Source organism: Propithecus coquereli, unplaced genomic scaffold (genome assembly GCF_000956105.1).
Source record: "Propithecus coquereli isolate 6110/MARCELLA unplaced genomic scaffold, Pcoq_1.0 Scaffold14, whole genome shotgun sequence".
In the NCBI taxonomy this organism is placed as follows: Eukaryota; Metazoa; Chordata; class Mammalia; order Primates; family Indriidae; genus Propithecus; species Propithecus coquereli.
In genome coordinates, this window is record NW_012138302.1 from 14,832,660 (window position 1) to 14,857,386 (window position 24,727).

General features: G+C 57.9%; 1 protein-coding gene across 1 annotated transcript; it reads right to left on the reverse strand.

The window, feature by feature from the left end:
- Positions 1-1,580: 1,580 nt before the first annotated feature.
- Positions 1,581-23,760, reverse strand: PODN (podocan). Its single transcript, XM_012639487.1, has 11 exons — positions 23,671-23,760; positions 16,904-17,220; positions 15,379-15,472; positions 13,619-13,683; positions 12,392-12,501; positions 11,001-11,157; positions 10,540-10,655; positions 9,305-9,962; positions 5,874-6,022; positions 4,580-4,784; positions 1,581-2,375 (listed from the first exon to the last, which is right to left on the reverse strand). Exons 2-10 carry the CDS (start codon positions 17,213-17,215, stop codon positions 4,607-4,609), a joined length of 1,839 nt encoding a protein of 612 aa, XP_012494941.1. The 5' UTR covers positions 17,216-17,220; positions 23,671-23,760; the 3' UTR covers positions 1,581-2,375; positions 4,580-4,606.
- Between the last annotated feature and the right edge of the window lie 967 nt (positions 23,761-24,727).

Below are 24,727 nucleotides of genomic sequence, written 5' to 3' on the forward strand. Positions count from 1 at the left end.
AGCAGGGACAGGCCTGTCTGAGCTGTCACATGCAGAAGGCAGAATACAAACCGGCCTGCCCAAGAGCCTGTCTCAACAGCCGCAACGTGGCTGGGCCTTGTCCAGTGCAGACAGACCACTGTGCCCCAAGCCTGGCTCTGCTCTCCAGACAGGGCCCTGGGATCAGTCCCCATAAAAGGAACCCATTTCCTTCACTAGTCTGGCTCCCTGTGGTGAATGCTCTGTCTTAGAGAGGGGACATACCCAAGGACGTTTCCAGACTGTCTCCCTCACTCCCCTCACCCTGGGTGCCTCCAGGAGGCCTGCAGGGTACACGGAAGGGCCCTGGCCACACAGCCTGTTCTAGATGTGCCTTGGGGAGAAGATACAGCTCTGGGGTCTGGAGGGGTCTTGCACCATGATGCCCACGAAGACGCTGATGCCCAGAGAGGAGACAGGCCCCCCAACGTCACTCAGAGTGAGGAGGGCACCTGCTCCAGCCTTCTGCTCCTGAACTACTTCCATCCTTCCCCCAGGGCCATGGTCTGAGGGGTCTGGGAAGAGCCTTGACCCCAGGATACCCCCTCCCACGCAGGGCTGGGGTTGTGGGGCCGCCACGAGAGCAGCCTTCCTTCTCTGAGGCCCACTCGCCCAGGAGAGGTGGGGTGTCACGCCACCAGCCACCCCCACCTTCTGTGGATGGGCTGTTCACCCCTTCCGTGTCACGTCTCTAACACCCTTTGAGCAGACAAGTCTGCCCACCACAAGGCAGACGCCTGCTCTTTAGTAAGCTTGATAGGAACACACTTACACACCTCCAGTAGCCGGGAGGTCACTACTTCCTGGGCAGCTCTACCTATCAGAGGTTCTCCTTAGCTGGGAACTGGGTACTCCCTTCCTGCGGCTGCCTCCCCCAGCTCCAGCTCTGCCCCCACAGGGCATATCTGTTACCTCTGCTCTGGGAAGGCCTGCAGAGGCCTGGGACCCCAAGTCAGCTGTGCCCCAGCTCCCAGGCCCTCCTGCAGTCCCTTCCCCACCTCTCTGGGACAGACCCCCATTGGTAATACCCCTTAGTGCAAAGGTGCTTTGTGACCTTCCAGGTGAGGCCTGAGCAGGCCCAAAGCCCAGCAGGTCCTTTGCTTGGATGCTTGGCCTCTTGGGACACAGAGTGAGCTCGAAGGCCCAGTGTGTGGTCCCGGGACAGGACCTGCGGATTCCCACCGAGCTGACAGGCTGCACGCACCACCCGGCCTCCTTACCTGTGGCCGCGCCCGTCTCCCTGGCCCTCTGCCTGTGCAGCTGCTCTGGGGGCCCCAGGAACTGACGTCTGCACTGATTCCTGCTGGTCTGGCCAGCACGCTGAGGTGCTTGTGTCCTGCCCACCCCACCCCACTGCCAGCCCCGCACCTGGCAGGAAGCACACACAGACACGGCCACAGGCTGCAGGGACAGGGATAATGCTTTTATATTAGTTTTCTGTAACAAGAAAAATCAGCTTTGAAATTTTTATCATTTTTTTCCTTGAAAAAAAATAAAAAACCAAAGGCACCCAGAACTTCCCATGAGCCTAAAGAATAAAGACGATGTCTCATAGGTGTGGCTGGGCCCTTCCTGCCTGGCCCGGCCCAGCACACGGCCTCTGCCTCACTCCTGCCCAAGGCCCCAGCAGCACCCGGAGACTCTCCAGTCCAGCCTTGGTGGGGCTCGCCCGTTAGAAAGTGCCTTTGGCCTACCAGCGCGTGGCAGGGAGGGGCTCTCAGCAAACTGACTGCCCCAGCACCTGGGAGTACAGGGTGGCCGGGCCAGGGCAGTAGTCCTGAAGGTTCCTGCCCCCAAAGGGAGGCAAAGGAACAAAAGCCAGTTTTTGTGAGTTCCAGAGGGTAGCAGGCACCTGGCCAGAGCACAGAGATAACTCTGTGTCTTCTCCAGGGGACGGACGGACAGATGCACTGGGCAGACGGCGAGCTGCTCTGGCCAGTTCCCACTGGGGGCAAGAGCTGTTGGTGGCATAGGCCCTGGAGGGCTGTCTGCACACGACTGTGTATGTGTGTGTGTACACACATGGACACACGAGTACACGTGTCAGCAGGGAAGGTAGCAGGAGCCCGTGTGTGCAGGGCAGGGTCAGACCCTCCCGAGTCTGCTGACTCAGAGAGCACGGCAGGGGTGTGGGTGTGGGTGGAGAGTGTGATGGTCTGGAGGGGGGTGTGGAACTGGCTGTGTGTGGCTGAGCTGGGTGTGTGTGACGTGCTTTCTACACGTGTCTGGCTGTGCTCAGGCTGTGTTGTGTGGGATGCCCCATGGGTGCAGCGCTGGGTGTGACCATGAGTGTGGCAGGATGGGGGTTCACAGGGCACAGGCGTGTGCTGCAGAAAGGAGTCCGGTGGTCCACTGTCCTGCAGAACATGTAGGAGAGTCAGGATCCAGCTCAGAGCAGACCCACCAGCCACAACCACCTTGGAGGGAGGTCCCACCTGAGGGGAGCCCTGCTTGGAGGGGCTCTGGAAAGGCCAGGCTAACTATGAGGGGGAGGGGAGTTGCCCTGGGAGTCCAGAGCAGCAGGGCTGCCTGCTAGGAGGTGCTCCTGCCAATGCGGGTAGCCTAGTGTGCACCAGAAGGCCTTGAGTCCCTCCCAGGGCCCCGTTCAACTGACCTGCCTGTGGCCAATGTCCTCCAGAGGGGGCAGACTCTCACCCATCCTAGGATTCTGCAGCCTCCCTCGTAAAGGCCATAGTGTCCTCACTGAATGGCCAGTCACCCTGTCGCTGATCCCTAACTGTGTGAGGACAGCCCCTCTCTGCTGGGATAACCTCCCCACGCACACTATGTCTTCAGCCTGGGCCCCTCGCCTCAGCTCCCTCTGCCATCTGCACACCGGGTCCTCAACAGCCCTTCAGGCTGCTCTCTGTCCAAGGCCAGCATCCTGACAGTGGCCTATCCACCTCCTGGCTACACCCTGGCCCTGTGCCCCACCCCCCACACAGCTCACAAAAACTAACCTGCAATAGCCCCCGGCTAGCCAGCATGTGCCCCTTCTCCAACAGCCCCCTCCATGTCCCTGCTCACCCACCCCTCCATCGGCACCTGCTTCCCTACCCAGCCTGACCCCCAGGCCCCACGACTTCAGCCACTCTCTTGCCAGTACTCTGAACTTCCTTGTTCCTTGCCCTCCAGTCCTATACACCTGGCTGAAAACCCAGCCCTGGATGGATCCAGTGGTCCCTCTTCTCCACACCTCAGTCTGCTGGGCACCTGCTACTGCACAGAGAAAACAGAAGGCTGAAGGCATTGGCTGGACGTGACTGCGCGTCCAGCCACCAAGCCACTAACCAGCCTGTGACTACGCCTACTTGGCCCTCTGGCCCTCCTGCCACAGTGGAGGAAGCTCCGGCCCTCCTGCCAAAGCCAGCCCCTCCCACCGTCCCTGTCCCGCAGGGGCCCTCACTCCTAACCCTCCTTCTGTGTCGTTAACTCCCCCGACCCAACACACACGGCCTCTTCCCATCAGCATCCAAGCCAGCTCCATCCCTCAAGAGAGGCATCGAAGGAGGTGAGCCCTTCCTGAACTCCACACCCCCTTCCCACTACCACCCTCTCTCTCATCTCCTCACAGCCAAGCTTCTTAAAAAGATCGTCTATACTCCCTGGATCCACTTCCTTTCCAGCTACTCTCTCCACCCCATCTACCCGCACAGCCACTCCTACAAAGTCACAGATGACCTCTGTGTGGATAAATTCAGTGGCCCCCAGCAGTGCTCAGTGCCCTCAGCCTTTCGGCAGGAGTGACAGGGTTGATTCTCCCCACTTTTGAAGAAGCTGGTGCATGTACATACCACGTGTGCATGCATGTGTGCACATACGTGTGCATGTGAGGGCCTGTGTGCATGGGTATGCATGGATGTGCATATGTTAATGTACTCAAATGCATGCATAGGTGTGCATATACACATGTACATACTCTATGCCTGCAAACGTGTCATGGAGTACAAGCATGTGTTCATGTGTGTGGTATATGTTCTGTGTGTGCTTTGTGAATGTATGGCATGTTTAGACGTGCATATAAATGTGTTGGCTCATATGTGTACATTGTGTGCATGTGTGGGTGCTTGTGTTACATACATGTGCAAATTCCCTCTGCCCATGGCAGTCTGTGGTTTTCCTACCTCCTTTCCTACCAGCTCCATCTCAGTCTCCTCCGCAGCCTCCCCTCCCACTGTGCCTGCCCCCCTCACTCACTCCCCTAGCAAGCGCCCCCAGCCCCCTGCAGCTTCAGAGACTGAAGGCTGACAACGCCTGGAAATCCAGTCTCCAGCCCCAGAACCAAGTGTCCAACCCCCCACGCCCAGGGAAGCTCCCGGCACAGCTCTCATCACCCTGGATTAGAACCCTCTGGCATGTGCAGGTCTCCTGTGAGCTTGCTGTCACACCCCAACCTCTCAGCCAGGGCCCGTGTGTCCCAAGTGCTCTCATAAATTCGCATAATGAACAGAAAAAGCAGAGGACACAGGGTGAAGAATGGACAGGAAGACCCTAGACTGGGTTCAGGGACAGGACAGTTTGGTGAGGAGAGGTGAGTGCTGTCCCCACACAGACCACCTACCTAGGTCAGATCTGTGTCACCTTGCCACTATCTCGTTTCCTCTTCCTCCTCATCCTCCTCATCCTCTTCTTCTTCCTCCTCCAAGCGGCCACGGTCCTTGGAAACGTCACCAAACTCAAAGTTGCCTTCAATGTCTAAGACCTGCAGGTGCTTCAGCCTCCGGAAGGCGCTGTCCACCACAGAGCCCACGGCCAGCTTGTTAAACCTGTGCGAGCCGTCCAGGCAGGGTCAATGCCAGGAGCCAGGGTCCCCAGAGTCCCCTGTCTACACCCCCAGAAGGTGAAGGGGGAGGGAAGGCGGCACAGCGAGGAGAAGAGGTGCTGTGTGTGATGGAAAGCACAAGTTGTTCAGGGTAGCCACAGCCCAGGACAGGGGCTGCCGTGGGGCCAGTCCCCTACAAAGCAAGGGGTCCCTGTCTGCATACACTTTCACTGCTACATCAGGAGTGGCAGCTCCAGTGCTCTCTGCCCACCTCTGGCATTTATCCCAAGACCTGAGCCTCTTGGGCTAGCCAGCCTGGTGTCACCGAGGTGCCTGGTGTGGCATGGTGCAGAGTCATGGGACAGGCCAGGGCACACTGAGCATAGGAAGCTGGAGGCAGGGGCTCTGATCTCAGGCCCCTCAGCTCTCTACCTCAGCTCCCCTGCAGAAGCCTGAGACATGTGTCACACCACCCAATGTCACCAAGCCCTGGGCCTCTGGGCCACAGAGCCCCTGGGAGTGCACCTCTGCTCTGCTCTGTCTCCCTCTCTGATCTGGGGGAGGGGTGGTGGGAGGTGCTGGGAAGAATCACCCTGGCTCTGCCGTAGGGAAGTTCCTCAGATCCTCCAGGAGCAGGGTCCTCTGACTCATTCCGAACCCAACCCCCATCCCCACAGCCTGGCCAGGACCTGCACATCTCTTCCCGGATGTCTGTGGACACAGCAGTCACCTGTGCTCTCTGGGCCTTGGCTTTCTCAGCTATAAATCGGGAAGATGCTGTCTGGAGTCCCTTCCTGCCACACTAACACTAATAACACCCGTGTGCACTGGTTTTTAAAGTTTCCAAAGCCCTTTTACAAACCTACAAACCATATCAGGCTTGGCCAGGACTGTCCCCACCCTTGAGAGCTGAGAAAACAGAGGCTCGGCGGGGTCCCGTGACCTATCCATGGTCACACAGCCAGTCAGTGGTGGAACCAGTGATCTTTGAACACTGACCTCCACCTGCAACTGTTCCCAGGTGCCTCGAATGTCCCTCCAGAGCTGGGGCAGGCCCCAAGGGGGTCTATGAGGGGCCACTGGGACCTCCTACCTGAGAAAGATGCCCTTGAGGTTGGGTGTAGAGTCAAAGGCATTGGCAGGCACGGTGCTAATCTTGTTGTTCTGCAGGTACAGGTACTCGAGTGACTCGGGGAGCCCCTCGGGGATCTCTGTAAGCTGGTTCCCAGCAATGTCCAGCAACTGCGGGGGTGACCAAGGGAGTCAGGGACTCCCACCTGTGCAAAGCACTTAATAGCTTATAAAACCCCCAGCAAGCCCCTAGCTTATCTAAATCTAATGTTAACCCTGCTGGGGGCAGGGAGGAGGAAGTCTTTAACTACCCCCATTTTTCAGGTGGGGAAACAGAGGCTCAGAAAGGTTGAGTGATCTGTCCAAGGCCACACAGCCTGTAAGAGGCTGGAACCCAGTGCACCTGACTCCAAACCCTTGTTAATTACTGTCTTTCCTATCCAGCCCCTCTGCCTTCCCACATGAATTCACAGCCCAGACATTTGGGTGTCATGGTCCTCCCTTCTTAAAACACTTGTTATGCCTGTCAGACCAAAGACTTCAGACAGGCAGCGGCCAGGGATCCTCCAGCCTTCGAATCTCACCCCACTGGCCCTGGATGGGAGGTGCGTGGATGGGGTTGCTCATTTATGGGCCTCGGGGGACAGTGTGCAGGAGCTGGGAGTGAGGGTGTGAGGCCCACAGTGACCCCAGCACAGGAGCCAGGCCCCAGGCTGGTCAGTCTCAGACTCGTCATGTGCCTGGGGTCCAGGAGCCGGCAGTCAGGGAGGTGGGGATGGGTTTCCCAGGGAGCAGGACAAGAGCAGTGTCAGGAGACCAGAGGGGGAAGAGGGGGCAAGGGCAACATATGTAACCTAAACATCTGTACCCCCATAATATCCTGAAATAAAAATATACATATATATAAAAATAAAAATAAATAAAAAAAAAAAGGAGACATGCACTGGCTCTGAGGCCACCCTTTTCCAACCTACACACCTGTGCAGCCACAGGGGCTACTCTGTGGTCTCTAAGCTCCCTTCCTCGCACCGAGAGGCCGGGGTTCAGGGCCAGGAACCGGGGATGGTGAATCCATCGAGCCAGGCAAGTCGGCATCAAGATTCGAGGGGAGCACAAGCTTCATCCTCAGGGAGCCTCCCTGCCACCTCCGCTACCCAGCAGAGCTCCCTGCCTCCCACCGTGTGGCCAAGCACTCAGTGCCCTCCACACGTCTCTCCCTCAGCATTTCTTCATGACGTGCCAAACACCCTTAGTGCCCATGGGCACAGGGGACAGGAACCCACTGAGATACTACCACTGTCAGGAAGCCAGTCTGGCAGGGGAGATGGACACAAAATATGACAATGACAAGCCTGTGGGATTGGGCTGTGATGAGGAAGTCCAGGGGAGGGTCCTGACCCAGCCTTGGGGCAGGGGAAGCTTTCCAGGGGAGCAGAGGGCAGGCAGCACAGGTAGGGGCTCCGAAGTAGCAGGAGCAGCTGCCTGTAGAAAGATCCAGCATGAGGAAGAGTCGCCTCCCTCACCAGACATCCCTGGTCCAGCCCCAGGGAGGCATCTGTCCTGCCGGCCATCAGTGGAGGGGCGGGGGAGGGGTGTCCTAGAGAAGGTGACACCTGGGCGGAGTCCTAAGTACACGCTGCAGAAGGGCAGGGGCCTCCATCTGCCATATCCCCACTGGGCCCCGGTCCTAGACCTGTGCCTGGCACGCTGGGGGCTTGGCACAGGCTTGTGGAATGAACGAGTGAACAAGTAGTTGTCCCCAGGGAAGAGGGGCCAGCATGAGCTGGGAGCCGGGGCAGAGCAGGCCTCAAAGGCCACAGCAAGGGGTCTGGCTTGGGTTCTAAGGAAATGGGGAGCCACAGAAGGGTTCTGGGCAGGAGCATGAGACGGGCATTTGTTTTTCAAGCCGCTCTTGACTGCACGTGGAATACAGCAGTGGAGGGCTCCTCGGAAGCTGAGGTCGGGGAAGGAAACGGGCGGCCCGGCCTCACATGCAGGCTGCAGGGCTGTGGTGGCAGAATGGTAGGGTTAGGCGACGAGGAGGGGCTGTTGGCAAGGGCAGTGGTGAAAAAGGGCATGTTAAGGGGGCTTCCCCTGGTAGATGTCATCTTGTCCCTTCAGTGAGTTAGAAAGTGTAGCAGGAGGAGCAGACGTGGAGAAGGGGCTCCTAAAGAATGTGTGAGAGAGACAGCACAGGCCATGGGCAACAGGATACTGGTGTCTGGCGCTCAGCAGGGGGTTCTGGGGGAGGAGAGGCCCCCACTGACCCTGCAGGAACAGCTGCCCCACCCTGCCCCCACCCTGCTCCACTGTCCAGCCCCTCCCCCATCCTCCCCACCCTCTGGGCCTCTCCCCTGCACTCTGCTCAGACACCCCGACCTTGCAACAACCCATTGGACTTCCACAGACTGTTCGGCCATCCCTCCACAGGCACCGGCTGTGAGCCTGCCATGCAGAGGGCTGGGTCCAGCCGTGACACAACAGCCTCAAGGCCTGCTTCTTACTCTAGTTCCAGCAGTTGGCAATAAACAAGCAAACAGACAACGGGAAGAGACGAGGGTTATAAAGAAAAACAAGGCAGAGGAAGGCCAGAGGGTGAAGGAAGGCCTCCCAAGGAGGTGACATTTGAGCAGAGCCCTGAGGACATCTGGGGCAGAGAGGACAGCAATGCAGAGGCCCTGAGCTTCTCAGGTCCGGGTGAGCAGGGCAGGACCTGGTAGGGCCAGCAAGGAGCCACGGGAGTGGCTGTCAGTCCCTGACCTGGAAGCACCTTGTTCTCCCACCCACGTTCTCTGATGAATTTCTCTTTTCAGCGATGCTCATAGAGTTGGGAGGTTTCACCTGTTACCAAAGGAGGCTGGATTCATGGGCCCAGACATCCCTGCCTGACTCTGACCACAGCAGTCACACCCACCGACCAGCACCAGAATGCAGGAGTAGACTCCCCTGTCCCTGGCCCTCTGCAGACTGATGAGGTCAGCCCACCGCCACCCCACCATCTCCACCTAGAGCCCCAGCCTTCTCCAAGCACCTATTCCTGTCCCGGCAGGTGGGTAAGCCTGACTCTCCCATGCCACCCAAACTGCCCCCAGTCCTCCTGAACCACAGGCCCCGCCTGCAGCCCTGACCACCCCTTAGCACCACGGCCCTGCTCAGTCCTGCATCTGTAGGTGAGCTCAGCCTGGCCACACCAGCTGTACCCGCAGGTAGGCTGGGCTGACCCAGGCATGCCAGCCACACTCTCTGTGTAGCCCACCTCCCCCTACCCAGCCTCTCCAGCCACACCTGAAGGTGAACGCGCTCAGGCTGCCCATGCCAGAGGAGCCTGCCTGACTGCCCAGCTCTCCTGACTCCCCACCCCTTCACCCGGCCCCAGCAGATGGGTGGGCTCAGGGCAGCCACACCAGTACTGCCCCTCACGGGCACGGCCCCGCCCTCTCCAGTCCCCCTTACCTGCAGGCCAGCGAGGTCCACCCAGGCGCGGGGGCCGAGGGCCCGGCTGCGCAGTCGGTTGCCGGTGAGGTAGAGCTCACGCAGCTGGGCCATGCCCGCCAGCGCCCCGCGCGCCAGGGCAGCCAGCTCGTTGCGCTTGACCTTCAGCACGTGCACGTTGCGGGGCAGCCCGGGCTGCAGCGCGTGGAGCCGGTTGCCGGACAGGTCCAGCGAGCGCAGCAGGCGCAGCTTGCGGAAGGCGTCGCGGTGCATCTGCTGGCTGGTGATGCGGTTGTAGCTGAGGTTGAGCTCCTCCAGGAAGTAGGTGGTGGCGAAGTCGTCGCGGCCGATGCCGGTGATCTGGTTGTGCAGGATCATGAGGGTGCGCACGCGGCGGGGCAGGCCGCTGGGCACGCACTCCAGCGCGTTGTTGTACAGGTGCACCGTGTGCAGCCGCTTGAGGCCCTGGAAGGCCCGCGGGTGGATGCCGTGCGCGCGCAGCTGGTTGCTGTGCAGCAGCAGGTACTCCAGGCTGCGGATGGGCGTCAGCACGTCGGCGTCCACGCGCTGGATGGCGTTCTTCTCCAGGTGCAGCAGCACCAGGCTGCGTGGCAGCCCTGCCGGGACCCGCGTCAGGTTGTTGCTGGACAGATCCAGGTACTCCAGGCTGGAGAGCTTCCTGCGGGAGGGAGGGAATTAGCATGGCTGGCAGGAGCACACAGTGCGCTTGTTTCCACCATTTTCCCAGGAGAAGTAGCAGGGGAACGGCTTCTCGTTCATCCCAGCTCTGCCACTCCACTGACTGAGGCCCGCAATCCTCTCTAAGCCTCTCACAGGTTGACTCAATGATACATTGGTATGGAAGGCTCTAGCATGGTTTCTGACACATAGGAGTTTATTCAGAGACCACTGTTTAACCTTTTGTGAGCCTTTTATGGCTATCCTGGGCCTTAGAAAATGAAAATATATTTGCTTTCAACAAGAATGCTTGAGTTTGCATTTCGTACCAAGAAGCCAGCCTCTGCAAACACTTCCTTGCCTCACTGGACTCTTGGCAGGCCTTCCCTATACATATTATTTGTTCTTAGGAACGGAAATGTCAACAAAGGCGCAAGCCTCAAAGTTCCTTCCCCAGTGAAACCGACCAGAGGAGGTGGGCAAGGCATGTGTGTGAGAGGGTGTGGCTGGGTGGTGGCCCCAAGAGGAGCTTCCTGGGCACACGGTCACACTGAGGATCTGGTGAGAGGGGGACTCACCAGAAGGTCTCATTGTCCAGGCCCTCGTCAGTCAGGTAGTTGTTCTGCAGGTACAGCTCGCGCAGGTTGCTCAGCTCGCTGAAGGCCCCTGGTGGGATCTTCTCCAGCTTGTTGTTCTGAGGGTGGGAAGGAAGGGAGGGGAGTGTGAGGGTAGGCCAAGGGCAGGGTCAGGCCCTCAGGATGAGATATGGAGAAGGGTCTGGGGAGCCACCGGGAGGGGAACCAGGCCCGGAGCATCCCGGGTGTGGTGCTGACAGCTCCCCACACACAAGCCGCACCAAAGGCCAGGTGCCCAGGCTTCTGCCCACTTGTGCACAGTGGACTGTGCTTTCAGCCCCACAGCCCCACTTGGGCAGTGCCTGTGCCCATATGCGCCTGAGCTCCTCCCCCTGCAGGTCCCTGCCCCGGTGCCCTGGCCATGGGGTCTACTTTCCCGCCTCCCTTTCCTCTCCCCTGCCCACCTTGAGGTGCAGCTTGTACAGGGCAGGCGGCAGGTGCTTGGGCACATGGCGCAGGAAGTTGCTGGACAGGATGAGGATCTCGACGTTGCTGGAGCCATTGAACATGTTGTCCGGCAGCCCGGCATCCGCCAGCTTGTTGTTATGCAGGTACACAGACCTGGGGTCGAGGCACAGGTCCTCACCCCACCTGGGCTCCCCTACTCCTTAAGCCAGCTCACCTGGTGAGCCTCCAAATCCTTGCTCAGGCTAATTCTGGGGCCCAGGACCCTCTCCTCCCATCCAAAACCAAGGGTCCAGTTAGATGAGCCTCAGACCCTGCCCACACAGCTGAGGGAACCAAGGACCAGAAGGGACAGTGCCCTACCAGAGGTGGTCCCATAAGTTAGTGGCAGAAATAGCATTTCCTGACCCCTAGTCCAGGCTCCTCCACACCTTTCAAGGTTCTCAGTTGACCCCCAGCTCTTGCAGCCCAGAGTCCTTCCCTCCCTCTCGGCTCCTGCATGCCTGCCTGTCACCGCCACGTAGTCTGGCTTGGAGTTCCATAGGGCTTCCTGAACACAGGGCCCATCCCCATCTGCCTCTTTGTCCCTGGTGCCCAGCACAAGGCCTGTCTCAGAGGAGGCAGCCCTCATTCATTCAGCAAATATATAGTGAGTATATTATATAATATGTTAAATATATATGCACATATACATAGACTATTTATATAAACAAATAAATATATGCTATGGGCCAGGACTGTTCTAGACTCTGAAGACCTACCCATGGGCACAACCAACAAGACTCTGCCCTCATGGAGCTAACATACTAGAAGGAGGGAGACAGGGATAAGATGGATGTGTATAAGATATAGCTCAGTCTTGCTGTGCAGCCTCTCTTGTGCCTCAGCCTTCTCATCTGTGGGATGGGGCCATGCTCAGTGACCCTAGGTCCTCATGTGGACAGAGAGAGTCAAGAGAGATGACAGATTGAGGGACAAAAGCAGGGTTGGTGTTTCCAGCCCAACCTCCTTCCTGGAGGAGGCTCCACCACAGCCCCCACCCCACCCCAGCACCACCCTGCCCTGCTCGCACACCCATGCCGGGGGCGCTCACTCCTCCCAAGGCAGCTCCAGCGAAGGGCAGCTCTGCCTGTTGGAAGATGCTTCCCTCCCCTAGGGGCTGGGAAGTGGGGGGACATCCTCCCCCAGCTCCCCACAATTCCTGCAAGCAACACTGTCCTTGCCTTCTGGACCAGTCCTCCTGTGCTCCTCCAGCCCCTGGGTGTCGCCCACTGCATGGCAAGCCCCTCCTCCAGGGCCTGTCTGTGCCTCACGCTGGATGGGCAGCCTTCACCTCAGCATCCCCCCCTTTCCCCAGCCCGACCTCAGGGTCATCCCCCTGACCTCTGACCTCAAGTTTGGCTTTTGGCCAAAGGTGAGCCCGTAGATCTTGGTGAGATAGTTGGCAGCGAAGTCCACGCTGATCAGGGCGTTTGGCAGGAATCGGGGTGCCAAGGTCAGCTGGAAAGGGAAGCATTGGGGCCAAAAGACCACTGGAGGAGCAGAGGCCAGCCCTGGGTCCCACTGCCTGCCGCTCATGAAGGCCCCTTACCTGTGTCTTCCCTGCAACCAGGGCCCTCTTTCTAAAACGGAAACCTGTCCCGCTACCCTCATGGAACAAAAGTAAAACCTTCCTGGCTCCCCTCAGCCCTTAACTTGGCATTCAAAGCCCTTAGGACCTATCCCCTGCCTGCCCAGCCTCCAGGGTTAACCTGGGTGGGTGGGCGAGGGGTAGCAGCAGGTGTGGCTTTTAAAGGCCGCTATGAGGACAACAAGGAGGCAGGTAAGGAGGCAGGAGTCCAGGTGGGCCAGTGCCCATGGGCACTGGGAACCGGCAGTGGGCCTGCACGTGGGTGAGGAGCCAGATCCAGACACAGTCCTGGTTGTGGCTGGGACCAGTGATACCATAGATGGCTGGAGATGCCCTTTACAGCAAGGGGAAGGTGGAGGGGGATTCGGTTTGGGGGCTATGGGCAGGAAGCAGTGTTCTACTTCTATCAGACTTGGGGGAGATGTCAAGGAGGCAGGCGATCTTTGAGTCTCAAGCCAGAGGATGAGAAAGGGTTGGAGACAGCCATGGGACATGGCCATGATGCAGATGGGAGTCAAAATCTGGGAGGGGATGGGTCACGCCAGGAGAGTTCAGAGAGAGAAGGGGGACAGAATGCCAGAACAGACCAAATATTTTGAGCTTTAGGGCATTTGTGCTTTCATTCATGCTGTCCCTTCTACTGCAGAGCTCCCCTCCCCAGGCTGGAATTCTGTTACCCTTCATGGCCCTGCTCAAAGGCCATCTCTTCCAGGAAGTCCTCCAAGTGCCTCCTCCCCAGTGGGGACAAACTCTACCTACTCTACACTCCTGTAGGCTTTGGCCTCTGTCTTCATCCTCTGACATACTTTGATGTCCTGAGTTACAGGCAGGGGTCTGTGTCTCCCTCACCCCCCACCCAGGGCCATGTCTGAGCAGCAATGGGGACCCAGTGGACAGCCCAGAAAAAGCCCTGGTGAAAGTTCATGGAACTCAGGGAAGACAACTCCAGGACAGGCAGCACACCCCCACCTGCCTCGAGCCCCTCACCTTGTTGTTGGCCAGGTACAGGTAATTGAGGTTGTTCAGATGTTCAAATGCCTCCTCTGGGAGCCCTTCAAAGGACAGGCATCAGTCAGAGCCCTGGATGAGGGGGACGCTACGAGGGAGCACAGTGAGCACCCACCCCACTTCAGGACAGGGGAGGCGGAGGCAGCTCGGATCCCTTCCCAGTTGGTCCCAAGGTGCCTGCCCAACCCCATTTTTGTCCTCCTTGCTCATCATACAAGCCCAAGCTCAGAGGAACAAGCAGTTAAGTGTCTGCTGAGGGACTGAATGATTCCTCACCCTGAGTGGGGATGATCCTCGTAAGGGCAAGCCACCAGCAGAGGACCCAGCCTCAGCCCTTCCTGCCAGGAAGGGGTCCTCCCCTCAGGGACAGCCCCAGAGGGCTCAGAGCCCCTTTTCAGCTTGGGCAGGTGGGGCTGTGCTAGGAATGGCTGCATGCAGGGCAGAGCTGTGGCCTCCGCCACCTGGCTCACCCTGCCCCATCTGGCAGATGCAGCGTCAGGACTGGGCTGTTACTGGGAGCCTGGCCAGGCTGGCCTTTCTCCAGCCCTGAGGCTGGCCTCTGACTCTCGGTTCCGGGCTCCAAGACCCCCAGACGCTGGGCCTCACCCAAGTATCTAACAAGAGGGAACAGTTACATAAACTGTCCAGCGTCCCTCCACGGAATACCCTGCTGCCGCTGTGTGAAATGATGGGCAGAGTTTTCGGCAACATGAGAAGTGCTTCTGAACTACTTGCTGGGGTTAAAGTATCTATAATGTGGGTTCAGCTTTGGGTTTAATAACACACAGGAAAAAAGACTGGATTGGATTGTGGTGATAGCTGCACAATTGCATAAACTTACTAAAACTCATAAAATTATGCCTTAATATTAGGTAAATTTTATGGCATATAAATTATATCTCAAGAAAGCTGCTTTTTTTTGTTTGTTTGTTTGAGACAGAGTCTTGCTTTGTTGCCCAGGCTAGAGTGAGTGCCGTGGCGTCGGCCTAGCTCACAGCAACCTCAAACTCCTGGGCTCAAGGGATCCTCCTGCCTCAGCCTACCAAGTAGCTGGGACTATAGGCATGCACCACCATGCCCAGCTAATATTTTCTATATATTTTTAGTTGTCCAGCTAATTTCTTTCTATTTTTAGTAGAGACGGGGTCTCGCTCTTGCTCAGGCTGGTCTCGAACTCCTGACCTCGAGCGATCCTCCCACCTCGGCCTCCCGGAGTGCTAGGATTACAGGCGTGAGCCAGCGCCCAGCCAAAAGCTGCTTTTTTAAAAATGGAAAGAAATATACCAAAATATCAATAGTGATTAATTCCAAGTGGCAGAATCATGAGTGGTTTTCTCTTTCCATTGTATTTTCCTAATTTTCTATCCTAATCATATATTATTTTCATCATCAGGAAAAAAAAAACTTTAAAATTTAAGGACTCTACAACTCTTCGATTCTAAAGCCCTCTGAATTGAAGGTCCTACGACAAAGTCCTAGGAAGCTAAGCTTCCCTGAAGCATCTGCCCTGCCCTGTCTCCCAGGTCCCAGATACACCCAGAATGGCTTTTAGGCAACAACAGGGAGCCCCTTGCCCGTGTGGAGCTGGTCGTCATGCAGCCCCCTGTCAGCCGGCCCAGGCCTACTCTTTCCACACCCCGGATGTGCAGGGCCAAACTCTCCCCATGGGCACCCAGTGCTACCCAGGCCCTTGAGTCCTGCCTGGTGTCCCTGATCCTGGGCTCTGGGTGACCTCTCACCTCGGGAAGTCAGGCGGTTGTTCTGGAGGTTCAGCGTCTCCAGCCGGTGCAGCCGAGAGAGCTCCTCGGGGTAGATTTTCTCCAGCTGGTTGTTCTGGAGGGTGGGGCACAGGAGGAGGCAGCATGAGCCTGGGGGTGCCCAGGGCTCCAGCCCCTGCCCTTAGCTTCACTCCTAGGAGCCAGTCCCTGGGTTGGGCCCCTCCCTTGGGATTCTCTCCCATGGCAGACAGAACCTGGTCCAGGCCTGGACATGGGCACACAGACGTATGAGTCCTGCCTTCAAGGAGCCTACACGTGGACATCCACGGGCAGTTCTAACGTGACATGCTGTCTGCCTCCAGACCTGCTCCGAGTGTTCCCACTTGGTGACAGGCAGCCATGGCTGTTATCCAAGCCAGAAACCACTTTTGCTTCCCTTTCTTAGCCCTGCAGTCTCCACTGTCCTTGGAATGCTTTAAAAACTAGGCAGGTACCACCTCCTCCAGAAGCCTTCCTGGGATGGACTGGGGCTGGACTAGGAACCTGCACTGGGCCCCCTAACACAAGTCCTTCCGTTTCTATCTGACATCGCTACTTGTTTAGGTCTCTGCCTCACCCACAGGCCACGAGCACCTGAAAGGCAGGATGTATTCAAGTCTTCCCTGTGTGCCCAGCACCCAGCATGGGACCAGAGGCACGGAGCAGGTACCCAAGAGACAGTTTGTGTATGAATGAATGAGCAGATGAACCAACGGTAAGAGCTGTCCTCAATGTGTCCCCTTCCCTCATTGGCTACCCTGGCCTTGGGCTCCCACAGCTGCCATCCCAGACCCACCAAAGTGTGGCCACAGGCTGGTCACTTTCCCTCACTGGACTGATCTCCTCTGGAAGTGGGTGTGGCAGCCCCTCTCTCTCCCTCAGGGCCAGTGGGCCACACGAGGATACGATGGTTACACCTGCGCTCCCAGAGTCCTCCCAGTCTAAAATACCGTGTCCCACTTCTCAAGGTTCCAAAATCTAGTCTGCCCTCAGCTGGAGAGAGCTCTCTGTCCTCTGAGGCCCCGGAGTATTCCATTTGGGGTCTGCCTTGCTCTGATTTTCCTGGCCCTGTAATGGTGTCTGTGGTGCCCTGTCCATTTAGAGGGTCAGCTGCGGGGCAGGTCTTTGTCCATTTTCAGACAGAGCCTGACTTTACTTGCCGGGCCTCAGCCCAGACTCCTGTAAGTGACAAAGCGTGTTGTGATATCATGGTGCTCTGTTTTGGGGACGTCAGGAGAGGTGCCACGTGGGTGGGTCCAGGACTCACCTGATGTCTGGTGAAATAGCAGCTTTGGAGCCAGCGGCCAGGGCTGCAATCTCGGCTCTGGCTCTTATCAGCTGTGGGACTTTGTAACCCTCTAAGCCTCTAAGTGTCACCTCCCTAGCACCCTGTATCTGGGGGTGGGAGCCACAAGTGCTGGAGGTTCTGGGTGCATAGGATGCTGAGTGCTGGGGGTTCTGGATAAGAGCCACACGTGCAGGAGGGGGCAGCCTCTGGTGACCTCACCTGCAGAGACAGGTGGTTGGTGTGCTCAGGCAGGTCCCCTGGGAACTCACGCAGGTCAATGCCGCCACAGTCCACAACACCCTCCTGGGAACAGGCACAGTCTCGGGGGCAGTCAACTGTGGCTGGGCCAGGCGCTGGCTCCTCAGGGCTCAGGACCAGCACCGGCTCCTCCTCCACAAATTCATTCTCTTCAGGGCTCAGGCTATGGCCGCCACTTCGGCTAAACAGCGGGGCCCTCACTGCAAGCACAGGTCCTAGGTGCAGCTGTGGCGGCAACAGCAGCAGGAACAGCAGCGCCCTGCTCCGGGCCATGGTGCCTGCAGGAGGGGCCGAGTCAGACCCACCTTGGCACCAGGGCTGCCTTAACCTGTTAGGTACAGTGGGCACACAGCTAGGACCCTCAAAAGTCATGATGGGGCCCTCCCAGGCATGAAGCAGTGCCCACTCTGGGCCCTGTCCTCAGCACCCAGCTGATCTGACTGCCGTCCTCCCCACCCCAACCCCCAACAGGCTGCCCTCTGGAGGGGTGGGGGTGAGGTGAAGCCCTATCCTTAGCAGGTCTGCAAAACCTTCTGCAACCTGCGCCAGGCCTAGCCCTAAGGAATCTGCACCCCTGTTTCACAGAAGGGGAGCTAAGGTACAACCTGGACTTTGCTGAGTTCTTGCTACCCTGGCACAGGCGGTGCTGGGAGCTCGTCCCTCTCCCAGCAGCCATGGGCCATGGCGAGCCAGCACCAGCAGGGTGCATCCCAGCTCTTCAGCTTGCCGTTCTCGAACCTTCAGGACTCGGCCCTGCCTCTCTTCCAACTCCCACATCAGCTGCCCCCAGTTATGTTATACGAACTATTTCATAGTTCCTCCACATGCATAGTTCCTTGCACATGCTATTCCTTTTGCCTGGAATGCCCATCCCTTCTCTTGCGCAATCAGCAACTTCTTTTCCAGGAACCAACTCCAGTTTGATCACTGGGGAGGGGGATGCCCAGGGCTGTCCATTACTGTGTTCCCCCAGGGCTTAGCACTAGTGGCACTGGGCTGCAAATAGTGAAGGTGTCTTTTTCCCACACAGGTCTGTGCACAGCTCTGTGTGTCTGGGTATCGGCCAAGCCCAGAGCCTGGCACAGTGCATGGAGCTGCTGCTGCCTACATGGACTCCCAGTTTCCATTCCTGATGTTTATGCCCCCAGCCGCCTTAACCAGGGCCTGATGTGCTCACGTGGCCACTGCGCCTGCAGGAGACCACTCCCCAGCATGGTCCCCTGGTGCATCAGGGAGAGGGGTGCAGGGGATGACATCAGGCCCACTGAGGAAGATGCTGGGTGCCACTGTCCCAGCAGTCCCCTGGGCCTGGGCTCAAGGCTGGTCTCTGAGTTCCCCTCACAAGGACTCACTTAGACAACATCTCCGGGATGTGTAAATTGTGACAGGTGGTAGCTCAGGGATGATGACTCTGAAGTCCCACAGACCCCAGTTCGAGTCCCACCTCCACCATGTAGCACCACCTCGCTGAGCCTCAGTTTCCTTGTATGTACAATGCAGATAAACATCTACACTCACAGCCTCTGTGAGGAGTAAGATAAGAGATGCAAAGCACCTGGCACCCATGAGGTGGTGAGGAGCTACCGTCACTGCTGTAGGACTACACACAGCGCCGTGCCCCATTGAGAGAGCAGGAGGTGCAGCAGCAAGTGTCCAGCCGGCGCTGGGGGGCGTCCACTCCTGAGCTGAGCAGCCACGAGCACATGGATCATGCGGAGCCTCTCTCCCTGCCACCAGATCAGGGGCCACAACCCGTAGCGCAGTCAGAAGGGTCTGACGAGATGCTGGGCCTGGGAGGGTTTGGTAAACTGGGGGCCTCACACTGATGCTGATGTCTGGTGAAATAGCAGCTCTGAAGCCAGCGGCCAGGGCTGCGATCTCGGCTCTGGCTCTCATCAGCTGCGGGACTCTGTAACCCTCTAAGCCTCAGCTTTCTCACCTGTCCTTGGGGATGATAGAAGAACTGTCCTCATGGGGAGATTGTGAGGAATCAGTGAGATGCATATACTGTACACAGTAAGTGCTCAGTAAACACTGGCTCTTCCTGCGCTAATCACCTGCTCCGTGGGCATGGCCCGCACCCGCTCACACGGTTGCCTGTTCCAGCATCCCCTGCTTCTTCCCCTTCCCTTGTCTAGACCCCACCTGGGCTTTTGGGCCCTGGCCCAGATCCACCTCCTTCCAGAAGATGCTGCAGACGCTCTAGCCATCTATGAATTCCTGTGGCTGCCGTGGTATTTCACGTGGCTTAGCTAACTCTCTGAGGTGAGACCCCCATCTGCACCTGCCCTGTGCTGGGGACTGGGGACACAGGTGAGGTGGATAAGGTCCCTGCCCACCCAGAGGGACCCCAAGGGGCACAAGGCCCCAGAGGGAAGAGGTGTGAGGAGGGAGGAAAAGTGGTTTCCAGGTTTATTGACTCTGTGGGTCCCCATGGACTATGCAGACTCAAGCCTGGCAGATCACCAGGGAGCCCAGCACACACACAGCTCCTCGGCTCCAGGGATCAGTTGGCAGCAACGAGTGATACCCACAACAGCCTGGTCCTATGCTCGCCCTGCCACACCCCTGCAGCCCCTGTGCCCTGAGCAAACTCCAGTCCAGTCTCCAGACCATCATTCCCAGGGCACATTATAAACCCCACAGCTAGCTCAACAGTCTTGCAGTTCCTGGAGCTGCCAGAGTTAGACTAGAGCAAGCCTCCCACCTCCTTGCCCGTGTGACCCCACTGCAGACCTGGGTTCTGAGAGGGGGAGTGTGGGCACAGACCCAGGCCCCAAATTCAACTAGGGCAGGAGGCCAGGGAGAAAGATCCAGGGGAAGGAGCACTGTTTCCCACATGTCCTATGCACTCATTGGACAGGCTGTTTCTGCCTCCTTCACCTTCAGTTTTGTATCTGTAAAACTCTGTAAAATGTATTCATAAAAATATTTAATTCATATTAACATACTGAACCATATTGAAAATTTTATCATCACTTTACAGACTAGGGAGCAAGGCCCATCGGGATCAGGCAATGTAACAGCTGTTAAGTGACAAAACTGAGCTCCCAGCCCAGGTCTTAACCAACGCTATGCTGCTCTCCCTGGGGCCAAGCAGTGGGTGCTGGGGACCCAGACAGAAGACTCAGACATGGCTTCTGCCCGTCAGAGGCTCACAGCTGCACTGTTCACTCCAGTAGCCACTCGCCACATGTGGCTATCGAACACGTGAAATGTGGCTAGTCCAAAGTAGAGATGTATGTGTAAAAGGTAGTGTACATGGATTTCAAAGACATGATACAAAAAAGAATGTAAAATACCTCATTAATATTAATGATAGCTCATAAAATATCTCATTTATTGTTATATTGATTACATGATATTTTGGATATATTAGATTAAATAAAATTATTTTTACCAGCTTCACTTTACTTCTTGTAATGTGGCCTCTAGAAAATTCCACATTGCATATGTGGTGTGCATTTGTGGCTCACATTATATTTCTGTCGGACAGTGAGGGTCTAGAGCGTTGTGTGTAAACTGAGTATTATAATCCCAGTGTCATCAGAGGTGTGATGGGGGAAGCTTAGACTCCACAGGGGCCCAGAGGAAGCCTAACCTTCGTGGGGCCAGAGAAGGCTTCCCAGAAGTGACACCTGATCTGGCCATTCTGAAGGGTGAGTACCAGGCAAAGGGAAAGGGCCGCAAGCAAGGGGTTGGTGCATGCAAGGCCCTGGGAGCGAGAGAGGCCACGCTCATGAGGCTGTCTGGTGGGGATGGGGACTGGGAGTGAAACAAGTGGGCATAGTGGCCACAAGCCCAGAACAAGAAGGAGGGACCTTCTTGAGAGTGTGAACCTTATCTTTGGAAGATGACGACCGCTGAAGAACAGGAGTCTGGCATGGCAGGTCTGAGGGTGGCACGGACATGGGCCAAGGAGCCTGGTCCTGGCAGAGAGGGAGGTGCTGGATTGAAGGGAGAAGTAGGAAGAGCTAATCGGGGCGGCCACCCTTAGGACCGTGGAATCCTGGACAGCTCCAACTCTACCCCTGGTTTGCTGTGTGATTTTGGCCACACTGCTGACTCATCTGAGTCTCAACTTTAAATACTTGTTCTTCTGAGTAAGATAAACAAGCCCCCATGGCCTCCTCTGTGTATCCAGCCCTGTGGGAGGGCTGTGGGGAAGGACAGAGAAGAGACCAGACCCTGGGCTCCAGAAGCTTCATGTCTGCCTGGGGAGGAACAACTCAAACCCCTGGGACAGAGGACCAGGTCGGTCTGCAGGGAGCTCTTCCTCATACACAGAGCTTTAGAGATGAAAGGACACGAGTTCCAATCAAGACTGCTGTGTGAGCCTGGACAAGTCACTTCACTGCTCTGAGCCTCTATTCACTAGTCTAGGAAGTGGAGCTGGGAGCTCCTCATGAGGATGAAACAAAATGACGGGACCAGCTGATGCTGGCATCAAGTAGGGGCAACATACACAGGGTTACTGTTACTGAGGAAGGAAGTGGGACCTGCTATCTTCCCCCATATATCCTCCTGGGGAAGCAAACCTCAAGGCCCAAAGTGGGGGATTAAGGTAGGACTAGAAGAACGAAGGGGAGGGGAGACCCAAATCAGGAGGCAGATCCTTAGGCCCCAGCACCACCTTCCTCCTCCACTCAGATCTAGTCGAAATCCACTGATCACCTGCTCTGTGCTGGGCCCCATGCAGCTGCACTTTGTTGACTCTAATAGCAATCCCAGGACTAAAAGTTCCTCTTCCTAATTTGTAGGCTCAGAACTCGAGCACACAGGGCTCCCCTTGCTGCCATTCCCAGAAAACTCCCACTCACATGCCCCTGCTCTGGGAAGCCTCTCCTGTCCCCTCGGCTGGGTTAGGGTGTTCCTAGGTGCTCCCACTGCAACCCAGGCATGGAGTGGGTGCTCAGGAAATGTTTGCTGAATGAATGAGTTTTGCAAGGCAAAGCTGGAAAAGATCTGCATTATTGTCTGCTCTGACTCCCTCAGTTTACAGGTTAGTATGTTAAAGGCAAAGCCAAGAGTAAAATTTGTGTCTTCTGCCTCCTTTCCCGAGCCTTGAGTTGGTCTGAAGGCTCAGTGGGAGTTCTCCAAGTGAACAAAGCAGGAGGAACTGCACTCCAGGCAGAGGGAAGGGCACCAGCAAAGGCAGGTATGGGGATGGGGGAAGAGGCAAGCGGTGTAAGGAAGGGTAAACAAGGTCTGGAGGTGGGGCTGGAGACCTAGGTTGCCAAGGGCACTGGCCACTATGCAAAATTGTTGGTGACAGGAGCCATCAAGGGTTCCAAGCAAGTCATGGGCAGCACCCTTACATATGACTCTATCAGGCCTGAAAGTGCCACCATTAGTAACATCCTCCCCAAGAAACAGAAGAGACAAAGCATGCTCCCATAGATGACATGAACACAGGTGATTCTGACACTTCTTAACTTGCACTCTAGACTAGAGTAGATGGGCCCTGGGCCCTAAGAGTGGACATAGGGGGCAGAACCTCCAGACCAGTCGCCGGTCTTTCCCAGGGCAGTGCACAGCCTACCTGCAGCATTGTGAGCCGGGGGATCTGGCTGGTCCCTCCTGCCTCACCCCTCCTTCCCAGTGTGGAAGGTTTCTATACGAGGTAGGGATAGGGCACAGAACCACCCAAGGGCTCTCCCGGTTCCCACCAGCGGGGCCTCTTGGAGCGGGGCAGACCACAGCTTCCTCTTCCCCGGCCGGCCTGAAGTGGAAGGGCCGACTTCGACGCTAAGTTTGCGTGGGCCTCCACAGGTCCGTAATTCACTCCCAGCGCTGGGCGCGCATCCCTCTGCGCCTCCCGCCTAGGGACTGTCAGCTCTGCAGGCACCCAGGCCAGGGTGCAGGGAGCCCCTTGCTGCCGCTACCTCCTAGCCCCTGCCCCTGCCCCGGAGGCTTCCAGGAGCTAGCCACCTCCTCTTCCACCTGACGGCGCGTCAGGTATTCCAATGCCACAATCTCACTCCCCGCCCCAGGCCGGGCTGGAGGTTCAGGGACCTGCAAGCTGGGGCTTCCGCTACATCAGCAGAAGGGCGCGGACCCCCATTCCCACCCCTCCTCAGTCTAGCTGTCCCGGCTGGGAAGCAGCGGCGTACAGACTCTCCAGGCCGCCAGCTTTAGCTCAGAGAGTGCGCGGAGCTAAGCTGGGGCGGCACAGCGGCTGGTAAAGCCGAGCCCCGGAGCGCTTCCTGCGGCTGACGCGCCCTGCAGGCAGATCTCTGCCCTTCTCTGGGCCTCAGTTTCTCTATCTGTAAAGAGGTCGGAGGGTGGTCTCGCTAGGGCCCCTGATGAGTTGACGTAGAAAGACTGGGGGATAATCTGTGCCCGGGCTCTAAGCACAGGGTCCACGCCCCTCCCCAGTTCCACCTGCCCCCCACATTCCCTGTCGCCCGCCCGCGTCCTTCCACTCCCCCGCATCCGCCCTCAGATTCTTTCCAGATGTGCGCGGCGGGAGGGGCCCGGGGACTGGGACCAGCCTCTGGCTAGAAAGGAGAAAAGGCCCCTGCCTGGGTCCTGACTGCGCAGGGGTCGCACCCGGGAGGGAGACATCTCCCGCGTGTCCTCCGTGCAGGGTCAGACGGAGGGGGCGAGATGCGGCGGCCCCGCTCCGGACAGCAGCTAGGGCCGTCCGGGAAGCCCGAGAAGTCTGAGTCCTCTGCCCAGGCTCGGGCCCAGCCCCTCGGCCCACCCCGACCGCCTGCGCCCTGTACCTGCTGCGCCCCGCGCCGTGCCGCGCCCCGCCGGCCGAACGCTCCTCCCCGAGAGTCGGCTGCGCTCGGCGGGCTCGGGCTCCTTCCATTCAAGTCGAGCTGTGCGCTCCGCTACGCAAGTTTTGTTGTGAGTTTTCTCCACCCCGCCTTTCCCCCGCCCCCTGCCCCCCACCGCGTGCATCTGCTGGACGCCGGCCTCCTCCGGACACAGGCGTAGGGCACCCCAGGCGCGGGGCGCGGGCGGTGGGGGCGAAGGCCTGCCCCCTCCCCGCGCTGGACTTGGCCGGGCCCCACTTCCCCGGGAGGCAGAGCCGCCGCACCGACCCCTCTCAGCCCGGGCGGGGCCCGCCGCGCCACGCCCCCCCCAGTCCGCAACGCTTCCTAGTTCCCAGCCTTCCGCACTGGAACTGGACCCCCTTTAGGCCCCAGCACCTGAAAGGAGGGCCGGGGAAAGGGCCCCTTCAACCCGGTGCCTCTGAGCTCAGTTTCTTCCTCAAGACGAGGATTTTGCAACCGCTCCAGGCACGAGTACCTTTCCCTTCGCTCTCCCACCCTGGGGTCCTGGGCAGTGGCTGACAGGGCCGCCAGCCAAGACCCTGCTGGGCCTCTTCCCGGAAAAGTTCCCCTCTCGCCACCCCACCCTCTGCCCCCACCCCTGTTGGCCCTGGGCCCAAGGCCTGGTGAGCCTTGAAGGTACCATCCTCCCAGCTGGGAGTCGGGTGCATGCGGATCCCGGTCGCAGGGAGACAAGGGGGGTGAACAGTGAGCCCTCACGGCACCATATTGCTCCCAGGAGCTGAAAACGTTTCCAAGTAAGGAAGCATTAACTACCAGCAGCTGAAGCAATACTGTTTGGCGCCAGGGGCTTCGGCGGTGGAACAGGCTTTGGGGCTGGGTTTGGGTGGTACTTAGCACGTCCTCTGTGTAATGAGCCTCTCCCCCATTACCTGCTCTGGCCTGTGGGCAGGACACCCACAGCTGCCTCACCTGGCTTCCCTTCTGCTGCAGAGGGAGAAGGATAAATCAAACGTGGGGCCACTTGCTCACCCGAAATTGC